The sequence below is a fragment of the Cupressus sempervirens genome, chromosome 9 (genome assembly GCF_028749045.1).
Source record: "Cupressus sempervirens isolate cs-2001-9-10 chromosome 9, ASM2874904v1, whole genome shotgun sequence".
Lineage (NCBI taxonomy): Eukaryota > Viridiplantae > Streptophyta > Pinopsida > Cupressales > Cupressaceae > Cupressus > Cupressus sempervirens.
Window position 1 is genome coordinate 278,215,823 of NC_143126.1, and position 17,028 is coordinate 278,232,850.

The 17,028-nt window shown below is 34.8% G+C and overlaps 1 protein-coding gene across 2 annotated transcripts in view; it reads left to right on the forward strand.

Moving 5' to 3' along the window:
* The window catches only part of LOC149538520 (glycerophosphocholine acyltransferase 1), a 131,043-nt gene that overhangs the window by 77,715 nt on the left and 36,300 nt on the right, over positions 1–17,028 (forward strand). The window contains exons 5-6 of one of the 2 annotated variants that reach the window (XM_089799843.1): positions 10,726–10,821; positions 10,916–11,009. In XM_089799843.1, coding sequence (XP_089655969.1) covers positions 10,726–10,821; positions 10,916–11,009 — 190 coding nt within the window. The remainder of the gene's footprint in view (positions 1–10,725; positions 10,822–10,915; positions 11,010–17,028) is intronic. The other variant, XM_089799844.1, reaches the window with a different exon arrangement.

Below are 17,028 nucleotides of genomic sequence, written 5' to 3' on the forward strand. Positions count from 1 at the left end.
TGAGGTGTCTTACGTACTTCCATCTTGTTACATTTAATCTAAGAAAATCTCAGGTTTACTAGTCTTGCTTAGGTAGTGTGTGTAAGGTTCAGTGTCAAACCCAACGCTTTGATACCATATGTAACAAACGAATTTTCTTAACTAAAAAGGTTATAGCTAAAATCTGATTTCAAGTAGATATGAAAATAATACTTCAACTAAACTACCGAATATAACATCTTTAATTCCATTTCATGGGATATTAACTGAAATAACTTTCAACTAGAATAACTACCAACTAGAATAACTATTTTCTATCATCTTTACAGAAGTAAATTAAATCATTACCATTCATACTATGATATTCGATATTTACAAGAGAAAGTAAATGCATAGCAAAGGATAGAGAGAGAATATAAAAAGTTAACTAGAGAGTCTTGAGCTGGTTTTGCAAGCCTCGGCTTTCGGGTAAGAGGAGAAACATTAGCTTAGGCCTAACCTTCCAATCGTGGACCATATCATTCCCCACACAATCATTTGCTAAGAAAAACCCTCCCTACCCCGGGGTTAGGCTTGGGGCACTATTTGTCCAGCCATCCGAGCAATACCAATCTTTACAATGTCCGCTCAGTAATAGATGAACATGTCTGATTATCTGGCGCCATCGACATCTTGTGATCTATAGAAGGCAAGCATGCCCTTAACGACCTTGGCCAAGGTTTTTGGATGGGTTTCTAATACCTGATCATGACCTCTCGACTTGACAACAGGGTAAATTAAATGGACATGCATGAGCTATTAAATGATTTGTTAGAAATAATAAATTTTATTGTATCAAATTTGATTTTTTTTTCTTGTTCTTGTAGAACTTCTCTCACCTCTTCACCCATTTTTGGCCATCTAGCCAGGTGAGTCCTAGGTGTCCAATCATGGAGGATATCAATTCATTTGCCGAATCTCAGCTATTGTAATTTAATACACATATTTCAGTATTGAAGAAGATGGATCCTTGTTTAACTTTGAATGGCCAGCTCTCAAAGTTGGCTTCTTAAATATGGAAATCAAGTTCAAATACCGTTCAAAAATTAGAAACAGAACTTGATTCTACCTTTTCACATCAATTGTAGAAAAAGGAAAGAAATAAGAAGAGGGAATAAAAGTAAAATCCACCATCGGGGGGTGCTTGCTCTCCATCATATGTTCGAACATATATGCTTATGGAATAATGAAGAAGGCTTCAAGGAAGCCGTCGCTCTTGATAGCAGTTCTATAAAAGATAACCGGCTTCTTGGTTCACTGATTTTTAAAAGAAAAATGCCAAGTGTACTCGTCTCTCATAGAGATTTATATTTATGAGAAAAGAATTCGAAGGTCTCCTAAAAAGAATAATTTATATTATATATATATTTGCACACACACACACATATATATATATATATATATATATATATATATATATATATATATATATATAATTTTTCAAATGGTGACATCATATTATTATCTTGTCCAAGGTTATATCTATTAGGATACGCATATCTAAATACGTATATACTTGGGAGATTATTTTATTTTCATATCCTCTCAAGGGGTACGCATATTTATGTATATGTATATTAATAGGGATGAGCTTGTATAATCTAATACTATGGTGGCACCATACTCTTATACTTATGTGCACATACATATATATGTATATATATTTTGAAATGATAAGAAGGTCAACATAAACCATTAATGGTACATATTTTGATTATGTTAAAATGTTTAATGTTTTATTGATTGTCCAAGAGCTCATGCGGGTCCAATGAATGTACCCTGTTATGTAGTCGCTAGGTCCTTACTAAGATAACTAGAGGTCATACTTGTCGATCGGACAAATGGACTAAGGTAGTGCCCCATTCCGTAGATCCTGTTAAGCAATGCTTCTCCCTTCCATTTGCTCCTGCAACCACCCATGCAACATTTTCCACAATAATAACATGTTCCCATGATAAATCCATATTAACATATAACATAGAGAATAGTAAACAAATTAGTTAATAGCCATCATTCCAAAACCAAGCAACTGCTAACTACCATCATCAACATATGACAAGTAACGGTTAACAACCATCATCATTAAACGGTTATACATACTAATTGATAACAACCAATTTCATATGAAACAATAGTTACATATAACTACCCTTTTCACATGAACAGGAAAGAAAAGAAATAAAAACAATAGTTTTTATCTAATTGACTCAACGGCTATAATAAGTTTTAAATAGGTCAAAATTTTGAGATGTAACAACTTTCAACAACCACCCCAACACCAACAGAACTAGGAGCCAGATCTTGCACCCTACTAGCGGGAACATTGCCATCTACACCACCCGCCATCTCGGCAATGCGAGAGAGGATAAACTTCTCATCTCTTGGAGTAGAGGACCTCACATGAGTCTCCTTCCTATGCACTTTTCCCTCTACCCTTTTCGCTCTGCTTGCCTCCATTTTGTCTCGAAAGGAGAGAAAATCCTTCCTCCCGCACCTAACCTTTTCCATACGAGACTCCTGCTATGTAGTGGATGTCAAAATCAAAAGCGGCCACAACTCCCTGTCACCACCACCAATCAGTCTCCAAGTGCCTTGATACATGTGCAGACCGACACCTACCTCTTCATGGGCAACAATCCTAGCCAACCCAACAACCCGTTTGGGTTCAAGACAAGCACAAGCCACATGCAACACCTCCTCCTGTGAAGATCCTGCAATTAAGCGAGACCCAAAAAGAGGGAAGATGTATCCAGATTTGAGCTTTGGCTGAAGCTTAATGTTTAGAAACTCCTCCCCAAAAATTTGCGCAATTGCCTCCCAGAACTCAATGTCATCAATTTTGAAATGTGGCACATTTGAAGAATGGAAATTAGCCTAGTGAATAACAAAATTTGACTTGTAGTTTGGAGGGAGAAATTGGCCTCCATTGCACCACTCAAACACTGTTAAGAACCAGAGAATACTGCAGATAGGAAGGGCAATATGTGTCCAACATGCCACCCTTTTTCCTCTTAAAGGCCAACTTGTACTTAGTTTGATTCAACATGTGCAAACTGACCTTCACATCATACCACCCTAAAACATATGATTCAGATCTTTGAAAAAATCCCGCCCATACTGCCACCTACCACCTCAATCTGGCACATTCCCAGTAGTGCTTTTTGGAAAACCGAATTGTACTTACTGCGTCACCATGCTCTTAATTTCACGCCTCACACCCGTCCTTTGGGTGATGGAAGTAATCATTCAAGGAGTGTCGGACAAGCAAGAAAAATCTAGGTATTGCAGGTACCTTAGATCTTCAAAAAGTTTGAATTTTTCCTCAATGGACCCATTAGCTCCAAGGTTCGAAAGTTTGTCCACTAATGGATTTTCTTGTCAAAAAACATGTGATACTTTGAAGTTATCGAAAATTCTGCAATAAGGATCTAATCCGCTTGATGTGCTAATTAAGATACAAGGTATTTATTTGACTTTTTGTAATTCCATTTACAACAAGCTAGGATTCTCCTTCTAAGTGGAGTTTCTGTACACCCTGTTTTTTGGCAAGAAGGACCGCATCCACAATTGCCAAACATTCGGCCATATTATTTTTTCCTTTAGGAAGGCTCCTAACACCAATTGCCCAAATGATTTCAAACTCATCCCTAGCATTAAACCTAAGCCCCTGACTACCCTGGGTTGCCTCAAGAAGCTCTGTCAAAATTTACCTTAATCCACCCCTTGTCAAGAGGTAGCTAGGGCGAATTTTGCCCATCTTTACGTAGACGATTAGTCCTTTGAGGCCCATTAACATGCCATTCTCCAATATCATCTTACAAAGATCAAACTCTCTACTTTCTATAACGATTTTTTGTCTAATGCAAATCACAACAAGAGATGTAGTACCTTCACAATTTTGAAAATAAACTTGGTAAGTGATGCCATAAGCAACATACCTTACCATTGGATGACAAATGTGTTAATCAAGAGGGTGCGTTGATTGACTCTGGATTAATGATTAGTAGAGTTGTCCCATTAATTAGACAATTCTAATTTCTATTCACTTACAACTCAAGTTTTAAAACGATTCCTTAATACATATAACTGAATTCCACATTAAAGAACCAAAATTGTCATGACATTACTTGAGCAAGAAAGATAGTTTAAATCCAGAGAAATATAAGGGTAGGAAACATTTCACATGCCTAGACTAAGGACTGCTGAAACGTTGAGTACAAGATGAATGCAATAGAGTGTTAGACCTTCTCTCCTCTCCTTGTTCTATTCCAATTACATAGAGGTCTCCATTGCATAATGATTATACCAAGTAAACAAATTAAGAGGATTGTTGCAGAGTTGAGAATTATATTTCTCAAGATAACACCACATAGAGTTTGACACAGGCGATGTATTCCTTCTGAGAGGTTCCAAGCTTCTCTATCTTTTCGATGGTCATCTTCTGACTCGTAAAGAAAGATGTTAAGAATTATAGTTCTCAAGAAAACACTACACGGAGTTTGACACAGGCAATGTGTTCCTTCTGAGAGGTTCCAAGCTTCTCTATATTTTCGATGGTCCTCTTCTCACAACATCACCCTAAGATAGAAAGATCCTTTCCATTCGATTCAATGACAAAACACTACATATTTGCCACTCCTTGTTGTGTTTAAATAAAAGAATAACCAACATTTTTCAATAAGGTGGGCGTGGAAAACATTGGCAAATTAACACTGTTGCTAAATTAGATGAGTTAATCCATCATATAGTAAGGGGCTATCAACACTGAAATTCTCGACTAAAGAATTATATAATAAACATTTAAATGTATCAAACCTTGGTGATCCCAAGGTTAAAGCAATGAAGAGAGGGAATTAATATTTATTAATGCCCATCAATACAAATGAGTCTTTATGTTTAATAGTGGTATAACATGTAAATTACTAAATACTCATTTATCATCTCTAATTTATAGTCTCGTTGAATTATGGATGAGTTCAAATTATGGATGCCCATAGATATTTACTCATATTATAGCTTACATATGGTGCTAGTTTTAAGGAAAACTAAGATCGAGATGAGACAAATAGGATAAGCAATTTTGATGTCAATGATATGAGTGTCGAAAATGATTGATTCTAACTGGGTGAAAGTTAGGATAGGGTGAAGTTTAGATATCATTTCCTTAAAACCCCTAGCCAACTTGGTGACTCTAATTTGTATCTAGTCTTCCCTACCAGTATCGTAAAGATGTTGTCCTCATTGTTCATACCTCATCCCTCTTTCCAGATGATACATTTCCCCCTTGCCTTGGAAGCTTCTATTGATCCTCCAACCACTTGTCAAATGATAGTAGTCAATTTGTTATCATATCATGATAAATTAATAAACACGCATAAAGTGAAATAATAATTAAATTTATCCAACTTGATTATTTGTAATGACATCGTAATATCAAATAAAGCTCATTATCAAATAGCACTTTGAATAATAATATTCTAAATTCATTAATTAAAATCATGTAGGATCCAGTTAGGGCAAAATTCATGAAACAATTGTTGACTTTTAAATGAAACTGAAAATCGTTGCACACTTGTAAAACCACTTATTAATGTAGATACATAACCACTTAGAGCATAAAAACCATTGTTTAAGCAATTCTAAACCACTAAGGGCACATTTACCAAACTGCGGTTTAATGTAAAGACAAAACCATTTAGGGCACAAAACAATGAGTGAAGAGAAATACAGTATCTACAAAAGGCTTGTGACAATTGGCATGATTTGTGGAATCTTCCTCACATTGGCCATTTCTATGGTGATTTGTTTTGTAATTAACTATTTCTCTGTCATGTTGTATTTTCATGTGTGCAATAGGTCATGTGTTAGTTTTTTCTTCCACTTGGGCATATGCTCCTTTGCAAAATGCTATAGGAAGAATGTAACACATTGGATGCTTATTGTAGCATCCTCATTCATTAAAACCTCACCTGAACATCTCCTAATTTGCAGCTTTCTTCTCTTTTTTATTTTTATTATTTTCAAAGTTACCAGATTCTCTCCAACAACCCTCGAAGTCTGGTTCAGTTCTTTCCAAAGTTTGGTCCTTGTCAAATTCTCCCAAATTCGCCTACAGAGCCACAGATTCGCTACAGATTCTGTCAGAGGAATCTGGACAGAATTTGGAGCGAATTTTAAAGAATTTGCTGCCCAACAGCTGAAACCGAGCTCAATTTGATCTGGAAACAAAATTATTTTTACTTTTTAAAAGTGTGTTTTTTCCTAATGTGGTTTATTTGATCCTCCCAACCCTAAAAGTGACCACTAAAAAGGCTAAAAAAGATGGTTTATATGTCATTTATGCATTTGTAAGTGAAAATGAAAACTTGCTTATAGCGGAAATCCAAATTGACAATTGGTGAAGTCCAAATTGACGATTATAGAGGAATTTCTTTAAAAAAACTATGATATATTCTTTGAATCCAGGGCTTGAAATCTGAATCTCAACTTTTGATCTAGCTTGGTTAGAAATCCTCTAACTAATATAAAAAAATTCAGATAACTGCACTTATCTTTTGATGATTCCTTTCATTCTCTAACTGTACCTTAATATGGAAATATGTCCCATGCATGCGACCAAGCAAGTGTATGATGTTGTATGTATGGCTAAATGATGCAATTAATATCCTATTATATTAAAATTTGAAACATAGATATGGTGGTGTATTTTTCTATGTTGCTTTACTATTAGCAGAGTGGTGTATGGACTTACCTGTTGTTGCACACACACACATATTTTAAAAAATCATATGTTTTGGTACGAACTCACTCAAAACAAATCCAAACCCAACCCAAAAAATATTTGGATGAATTTTGAAGCTGAATCTCAAACCCGCATCCGTACTAGAATCCGAACTGACAACTTAGATTATTTTTGTAAACCTTCTTTGAATTGTGATTTTAAAAGCATTGCAAAATACTTTACGCGCTTTGATATCAATTGAGTTATTTTAAGGCAATGATCAATTTATTATGAAGAAACAAACATTATATATATATATATATATCATTTGAATATGACCTGAACAACCAACCTCCTCCCAACTAATTAACGACATACAAAAATAATTGTAATATTATTATTGTTTATACTTTAGGTAGTTTTATTCAAAAGTTGTTGGCAGTACAATATTGTGACATACCCATTAGGTTGAAAACTGAGAAGGGTGGCCTAGTGGAGGCTGTAATGCCCTTGCCAAACTAGGGTTAGCAGCCTTTATAAGAACATACGATGACCTTTATATCACTTATCAGTTAAACCTAGGTGATGAAAAAAAAAGAGAGCAGAAATTTATTCTTAGGGGCTGACCTAGTTAAGATAGGATATCATTATAAAAAAAGTTCATTGTAAAAGGGCCAACCTAGGTAAGAAAGAATGCCATTATTAAAGGAGTTTCCTGCAAGGTTACCTGTAGATGGGGAGACTTGGAGGTCTCCGGTACTGGTACCGATACCGGTATGGCTATTTTTCAAAAATAAGAGACGAGTACTTGGAGTTGGCAATTTTTTTTCAAATGTAATTTACTAACGTCTGAGAAATACCATAAATTCATAACATAGTGCTTTGAAAACAAGAACAATGGAAAGTAGTAAGTATGGACATTGAACATTAAAAGTTTTAAGAGCCAAAGAAATACTAAATTGTAAATACTAATGTCATATTAATATAGAGTCAAATAGTTCAAAATTCACATTGCATATCTCATAGTCATATCTGATTTCTAAATATCACATACGATCATCATCATATCAAATTAATAATCGCTGAGATTATCGTTACATATTGAAATTTGAAATTCAAAAATATATGGTTGATGCTAAATCAGTGATATGCAAACAAAAAACTCAGAACTGTAAATAAAAATCAGAGATGACTTAATGTTGTATTTTAAATTTGTGATTTTTTCGAATCAGAGACGTATATTCTTTGGGAGAGTTCGCAGTGAAGTCTCCACCCATTTTTTAAGCCTCTGGAGTTGCAAAAGGTTGGGGAGACACGTCTCCATCTCAGAGATGAATCTGGAGAATGGGACAGGTCTCAGGGTGACATCTGGAGAATGGGACAGATCTCAGGGTGACACTGTTTTTTTTGTAAAAGGCCAACCTTGGTAAGAAGGAATATAATTTCAACAACTAACTTAAAATACAAGTAGTGCTTTACGAAGGGATGTATCCCTTGCCATGTGAAAATGTGCGACTCCCTCTCAATCTAAGATAGACAAGGGGGAGACTAATTTATCAAAGGGGATCCAAAAAGAAATGAATGAATTCAGCATAATCAAGAGAAAAAACCGGTCATCAAGTCAATTCTGAAAACAGAAAAGAAAGCTAAGATACAAAGGCAGAACTAATTATGATCATCAGTAATAATAGATTGAGAAATAAGTTTATGAATAGAAATATTTATAAATATATAGATGCAATAGTTATACATTGCCAAAATTAAATAGTTTTTCACGGTTAGTAATTTAATTGCATTTCCTTTTAACAAGTATTTAATAGAAAATTTATATAGCTAACGATTTTCAAATTCAATAGAAATGGATCGTGAATAGCAAGGATATCTGGCCTTTCGAGTTCTTGAGAGGTGAAGTTTTGACCTATCCTTCATCAGGCACACCACTCTGAGAAGGAGCCTCATGGGCTGAGAGGCATATGAGTGCTCCTCAGCTTGATCAAGGAGGATGCAGGGCCTCCAATGTGGACTGAGTGATGGAGTGGACCCAGATCCTGCCATATTCACGGGCTGTGGGTCTTCTCAAGTACGCCATCTTAAGATGGTTGGTGGAGGATCCAACATGCTCTTGCTAGACAAGGATGACCATCCTTGAGATTGCGGTTTGGTAATGTTTCTAATGAATTCCTATGATCACCAGAGGGAAATGCTTTGGAATAATTATGAATGCTATTAATGTATCTTGAATCAGATACAAATGACATTTTTATGATGCATGTGTTATCATGAAATCTTGATATTTATGTTAATACTTTAGATTTTATCATATGTGCTTATTTCTCAATGATTATTAATATTGTTTAGGTACTTGAACCAGGATTAGTTTAAGCCTCAAACAATGTATTGCATTGGTAATTTTTGTATTAAAGTTATGCTTATACATAAATTACCTTCTTAAGACTTAAGTGGAAATTGTTATTCTAGCGAGAAAATCAGGAAGGTCCGAAGAAGGAACATTGCATTGGGTAATGGTGAAACTTGCAAGAGTGCTGGAAGTTAGCAAGAAGAAAACACGTCTGAGCAGAATAGAGACAGATGGAGTTACTGTAGTTTTATTAAAGTTATGCTAATTTATAAATTACCTTCTTAAGACTTAAGTGGAAATTGTTATTCCCAGGAAACAATCAGGAAGATCCCAAGCAGGAACTTTACATAGGCTAATGGTGAAACTTGCAAAAGTGCTGGGAGTTAGCAAGAAGAAAACATATGTCTGAGCAGAATAGAGACAGATGGAATTACTGCATACCAAGAGAAAAGAAATGTGGTACATACAAATGGCTTGCAGGAAGAAATGTGAATAAGGACGCATATCTTTATGTAATGAAGAACATTAATGTATCACATAAAGATATGTAATAGATACATTTAGACCATAAGTATTAGTGAGATAGCATAGTGAGAACAAAGATGAGTGATATATGCAGTGGGAAATATGATATTAGAGTGAAGCACTCATGCAATGGATACTTAATAATATGTTATGGTATGATGAATAAATAAGGAGGATATGAATTTGTTATGCATGAATGGTGTATGCGGGTGTATTCTTATTTAACTCAAGTGTCTTTGTATTCTACTTCATCATTTTGTAATGCAACATACATGTTCTGATTCTCTTCCTTCTGGCATACTAGGATAAGCTTAGAGCTATGAAATGGCATAGAGATATCATAGGTCTCTGGTTTGTGATTCTCTGTTAACATTTATATGAATTGTCAGGTCCGTAGATGGTGGAAAGGTGAGGATTGAACCTAGGGAGTGTGTTTCAGTGAGAAAATCTTAAGAGAAAGGTGACTACTATAAATAGTGAAGCAGTTATCATGTGTGGTAGTGCACATGAGGCCTTAGCCCTTGGGGAGGGGGTGTAGATGTGGCACCTATGGGCTGACAAATGGAATGGGAGTGATTTTGAAAAGATGTGATTGGTGAGGTAGGCCTAATTTGAGCTATTGAGGATGAACAAAAAGATTGACTAAAATTAAATAAAAAAACTCACATGGCCAAAGGAGGTAGCAAGAAATTGAGAGAGATTGTTGAAGAGATTGAGATGGAAATTGACATGAGCATTGAGGAAGAGAGGAGGTTGAAGCAAATTATAGGAAAGAAGAGAATATAGTAGAAGTATTGAAAAAGCGAGGGAAGCTCATTAGAGCATGCTAGGAGGTTTGTTAATGAAAGTTCGGAGATTCCACAATCTGAGGCATCAATAGAGGGAGCAATTGTTTTTGATATTGTCAGTTTACATTCTTTTGATAACATATCTTTGTTAATTTGTTAGAGGTTATAATTCAATGTTCTTTAAGATGCTCAATTGCTGGTTAAGTTAGGAGTACTGTATTTTATGTGCATGCCTATCTATGCCTTTGCATGAGCATTATAAATGAGGTTTTATCATTTTATCAGATTCTCAGTGTATTATTACATGCTTTCAGGACTTCTGCTACTATGCCAATTGTATTTTTGTAATCACAATACTGCTCTTCCTAAGTAACAAGAAACTATTCATGGTCTGCTTCTCCTTTGCAGAAGTACGTATATGGTCAATTCAATTTTGTTTGAATGTTTTGTGTCAGTTATATTGTGTATCTGACTGCATTGAATTCTTTTCTTGAACTTTTTTAGGGTCCCTTGGCTTGGGCAATAATTGTTTGGCGATGCAGTCTTGTATTTAGCTCCTTTGACAAAATTCTCAGTGTTTTGATACATCTTCTTCCAGGTAAGATATGAATTTGTAAAACGATTGTATAAAGATATGCACATGGAAGATGTAAGAGTCAAAACAAACAATCTACAGAGATTATCACTTTAGCTTTATACACTGACTCAAGTTAACTATGAACATTGATTTCTGCAAATATCTTTGTGTTTAAAGTACTTGATTCAAAAATTTGAAAATAATGTTCTCTTTAATTTCTTTACCATTGAAGGATGAAGCCGCTAATCAGGCAAAGAGCTTCTTAAAAACGTCCCTTATGGATACACAATAACAGTCTAAATCATTAACCTATGAACTTTCTTTTTCCCATGGTATATCTTTTATTTATTAGTGGCACTATAAATAAAAACAATCAATTGTAATGCATGGACAATTAGTTGCACTTATTAGTGCCATGAAAATGTAGTATTGGGCTATAAAATTCAAGGAACCATCTTCCCAAAGGCCACACAACCTACTCCGACCACTGAAAAACATCATTTTTGTGCTGAATTTGTAGAAGTGGCTTCTTTATACTGAACATTCTATTCAAATGTATTTTTGGTGGAAAACCATTGTTGACCAGATAGAATAGATAGAAATGCTGGCTGCCATGCCTTTTATAAGAGAGGATTTTGAGCTGTAGAGCTTAATGCATTGATTTTTTTTCCATGGTTGTCAGTTGTCACTTACAACTGAGCCTTTTAGCCCAAGACTTTTAGTAAAGGCTGCTTCCTGGTTCAGATATAGAGGGGAGCTACTCTGCATGTTTCCGTGGCATAAATTCATACAAGTCTGCAATGATCAATGAACTTAATAAGAAGCATCTATTCTGGAAGACTCTTGACTTGTCTTTATTCATTTGTACTATTTGGTTGCATGTTTGTGACTGTTGATCATCCTGAGTTGCTAAGCTCTTCTCTGATGGTCAAGATGTTTATTCTATTTGACATGAGCCTCTTTTTGATTTCTTTGCTTTCAGCATTACCATCCATCTCCCCCTGCAGCAACCGTGTTTATGTTGTCAGAGATAGAAAAGGAGCTGATCCATTAACCCTGAAAATTGTTTTTGTTGGGGATTGTCCTCATTGGTGCTGCTTGCTTAGGCTTTTCGTTTTTGCCTTTTATGCACAATGCATTGGCCCCTTGAAATGAACCTTTACAACTCTCCATCTATAATATGACGAGTTTAATATAAATGTTTTTGCTTCTTGAATGCATGATGTAATATTTGAAATGTTTTTGATCAAATTAGATTTTTATTTTTGAAAATTTGACACAGGCTAATCGAGAATTGACAATTATTAATTGGGTTGAATTTGTCTTGATGGAATTTGATCCAAGACGTGTAATTTGTTTTGGTGGACTTGTATGTGAAATATGAGAAAGGATAACACTTATGTAATAGCAAGTCCTTTGCTTGATATCCGTTTTAACCCAAATTGTGAGACGTGCGTTAAGAGCTTTAACCTTTTATATGTTTCAATTGAAGTCATTTCTTTTACAGATAGCAACTATATTGACATTCTAGCATGCCAGTAAGTTACTGGTTCCTGTGTTTTATTTTACATATGTTTTGTGTAAGTTTTAATTTATCTATAATTCTTAGCTTCTTTGTATTTGAACCAGGGGCCTGTTGAGGACTTGACATGATTATGGCCTTACCTTTCTCTACTCACAATTAAGACCGAAGGTTGTGTTCCTCGCATAGATGTTTGTTTGAACCCATAGTGTGGATACTTTCCTGCAATTCTATGTGAAACATGAATGTGAGCAGAATCAACAGGTCCTTTATTATCTACTTTTCTTAGTACAAGACCCATGCTTGTTTCCTCTGTTGTAAGATTTGTTATTTTGTCTGTTTGTATCAACTATCAAGACTTCCTTTTCCATAAATGCTATCCACAGTAATGTGCTTTAATGTTAACATTAATTGCTATCCATGCTGAAAGGCAATCAATTCAAGTTGTTACTAAACATTTGAAATAAGGGATGGATAATGAGTCTGAAGTTCAGGCCCTACTCTTGGGATTGCAGATTTGCTACATGTTTGGCGTTTGTAATGTGGAAATCGAAGGAGACTCTATGGTGATTGTTAATTCTATTTGGAGAAAGGGGCTTGGGCAAATGAAATATTAATAATATATTGATGTTGGTGTGGCCTCTTTCAGACTCTTTGCAGCCTTTCTATGCAACATGTTTATATGGAGGCTAATCAGGAAGCAGGTTTCTAGCCAATTTTATGCCATTGATTTGAAGAGGGAAGGCGTTGGGAATCTTTTCTCTCTCTTTTTAATACATCATTTGTGTCTAAGCTCTGCCAACTCATTGGTTTTGTGGTAAAATCCTGTAAGTTCTTAAAGCTACTTGAGTTCTCACCAGGAAGCAAGTGTTTAAATTTAGACTCCTGCATTTCAGGATATGGCAGTTTCTGTATTGTAGATGGTTTGATCTCCATTGTTTCTCTCAATATGCTTAGATATTGCATTTTTTACAAGAGCCAACAAGAGAGCGTTATGTCTTGATTCTGTTGGTAAGTGAGATTCAACAGATGGCTTCGTTTGGCTGCATTGCCGAGCTAAGTTTGTTTCTCTACTGTATGCCATACATTGGATTTTGAAGGAGGAAATCTTGTGAGTGGAATATAGAAAAAGGGTCCACTTTGATATTTCTTCACTGTTTGCAGGCTTTCTTTTGGGTGTGGGAGAGGAGACAATGGTAATGCAAAATTTGTTAAGGTTCTGTATATATAGCGCAGTCGGATAATCAAATTGATATATATATATATATATATATATATATATATATATATTTCATTTATTAAAGAAGCATGATGTGTATATATATATATATATATATATATATATAAATATAAAACTGAGCACCTTATTATTAAATATATTTGATCAGGTTAAGCCCAATACTCTCTCATCAGAGTTGTGAAGATCATGTTAATTATGCGGGGCCCAAACTTTGACCTGGTCTTCTTTGCAGGAGCTTGTACATGTCAGCGATATGAAGTTTGAAGCAGTGTATGATGTGACATGGCCCCATGTACTTTATGACCCCTAGTGCCTCGTGACTCTTCTTACCATTATTTATAGCGTCAGAGCATGGTAGTAATAAGATGAATATACATATTGAACACTCCAATAAAATAAGCCTTCTCTCCTTCTGTTCTGGTCGACGACGCTCCGCATTGGTTCAACATTTCTCAGCCTACTTTCATTGGTAAACAATAAGTAATATACAGTCGGTTTCTGATCAGTCAAAGGTCAACAGACTAAAGAAAGGAAGTGCAGTACCTTGTGCGATTAGAGACAGAGATTTTGTGAAGACAAAGACATGATTATAATACAACGAGATTATGTGGGTCCTAAATTCATGGTCTTACTAAGTGAGATAAGATGCACAATAAGTATTCAAGGTTTAATACATCCAATATAATATATTGATTGAAAGATTTGAATTTATCAAAAGGGTTTAACAATTCTCATACAAAACTCAGTTAAGTTGAATAAATCTGATCACAAATTTTAACATGGTATCAGAGCTTAGTTAAGAGACGATCTTGATCAGATTTATCTAGTGTAATCAAATTTTCTTAAATCTCACATTTGTCAAAATGGTGAATGGTATGAGGCTAGAAGGTGATTCGGATTTTGCAAGAAAGAAATTGTGAATGAAGTTAACCTTGAAAGAGATCGGTTTAAAACAATTCATTGAAAAATCCGAACCACCACCAAATGAAGTAATGAATTGGAAAAATGGGAAAGTGATAACACCAAAGCCATGAATTTAATTGTGGATGGTGTTAGGAACCATTTACTTCCAATCATCTTAGAGCTAAACACAACACATGAAATGTTTAAAGCACTTCAAGAAATGTTTGAGATAAACAATACCACTAGATTTCTAACTCTGAAAGACAATCTCTCCAACATTAAGATGAACACAGGAGGATCCGTCACTTCATATTTCATGTGGATAACAGAATTAAGGAACTAACTTCTACGATTGGTCACATCAATGATGAGAAATAATTAACCATGATTGCTCTAGAGGGACTGCCACCATCATGGAAAACTTAGACAAGGAATATGCATCCGTTCCAAGCTTCCTAAACTTGCTCAATTAAAGGATGATTGCATACAAGAGGATGGCATGTTAATGTCTCAAGGTGATACTTCTATTGGATGTGATGTTCAAGCTCTCACAACCCAAGTCGATAAAAAGAAGAAACCCAAATTCAAAGGGAAAAGGAACCACATGGATTACACTAAAATACGGTGCTTTAGATGTGACAATTATGGTCACTTAGAATCTCATTGCCCTAATAGACTGAAACGTCAAGCATCCTTTGCCAAAGTTAGCAATCCGGATAAAGATTGAGAAAGATGTCTATTCTTAAAGAACTTCAAAATATCCATAACATGTGTGAAATATTAGACTAAGAGGGAGTTCTCTATTTTTCTTATCATCTTCATCAAACTGCGAAATAAATGTGAAGCACTTTCAAAGTGAACTTGGCATGGTTACAATTTCTAAGATAGAGTCTTAGAATACCAAATTATTGTAATATTATTTAGTAAATCTAACCTTAAAACCACATTTATTTGTTTGTATTTTCAATACATACTATAAGAGTTATGTGCCTTCATCTTTTTTCTGAGAATGTTATTATAGGAAGAGGGAGCCCAACATTTCATTAGAGGCAACCTTGAAAGAGAGGGAGCAGATAGAGGATGTGATTTAGTGAACCTTCGGTGATCTCGGTCATATTGATGCAAAGGGAGTAAACCATGTTGAGATGGATTGTCTAGTGATTGATAAATTGTAGCAGTCAAGAGGACTATGATTCATGAATATACCTCGTGACTGTGATTTTAATGGGCTTACCCCCTTTATATATCATGAGGAAGTACAACTTCCAAATGATGTCACTTGTATCTACAAAAGTTATTGAAAGGTGACAATCTTATAATAACTTAATTTTCTATTATGATGGATATCTTATGATGTCTATGCAGATCATGATAGATTATACCTTGCATGGTGGATGTTTATATGGTAAGCATTATGAGAATGCGTGTGCACATGCCTTACAAACATTTTTGAGTATATGGTGAATGTTATTCCAATTGATATTATGGAGGCCATTACTCACAGTACTTGGTAAATATCTTGCATCTCATTCTAGAGGCCATTACTCAAAGAGTATTTGGTGAATATCATATATTGTTATTCTAGAGACCAATACTCAAATGAGATATCAAAATGGTGATTATCATATGTTGATATTTTGCAGACCATTGCCTTATTGAGTACATGGTGAATATCAGGTGTTGATATTTTGGAGACCATTACTTAGAGTTTTGGTGAATATCATATGTTGATATTCTGAAGCCCAATACTCTTGATATTATATGTGATATATAAAAATGATGAAAATCTTCTGATCAAAGATAATTCATAAATATGTGATTTTTTTAATTTGTCTTATCTAAGAGGGAGTGTTAACATTTTATAGCTAAGTCAAATAATCAAATTGAATATATATATGTATATATGTATATATATGTGTATATATATATGTATATATGTGTATGTATGTATATGTTATTATGATTATTTACATTTTATATAGATAAAGCTACGTTTATATAATAATTTAAAACTGAGTACCTTATTATTAATTATATTTATCTTATGTTTTGATCGGGTTAAGCCCAATACTCTCTCATCGGAGTTTTGAAGGTCATGTTAATTATGCGGGGCCCAAACTTTGACCTAGTCATGTTTGTGGAAGGAGCTCGTATATGTCAGCAATACAAATTCTGAAGCGGTGTATGATGAGATGTGACCTCATGTGCTTTGTGACCCCTCGTGCGTCGTGACTCTCCTTACCATTATTTATAGCGGCAGACCATTGTAGTAATAAGACGAATGAAATATACACATCGAACACTCCAATAAAATAAACCTTCTCTCCTTTTGTCTTGGTTGAGGGCACTCCCCATTGATTCAACATTTCTCAGCC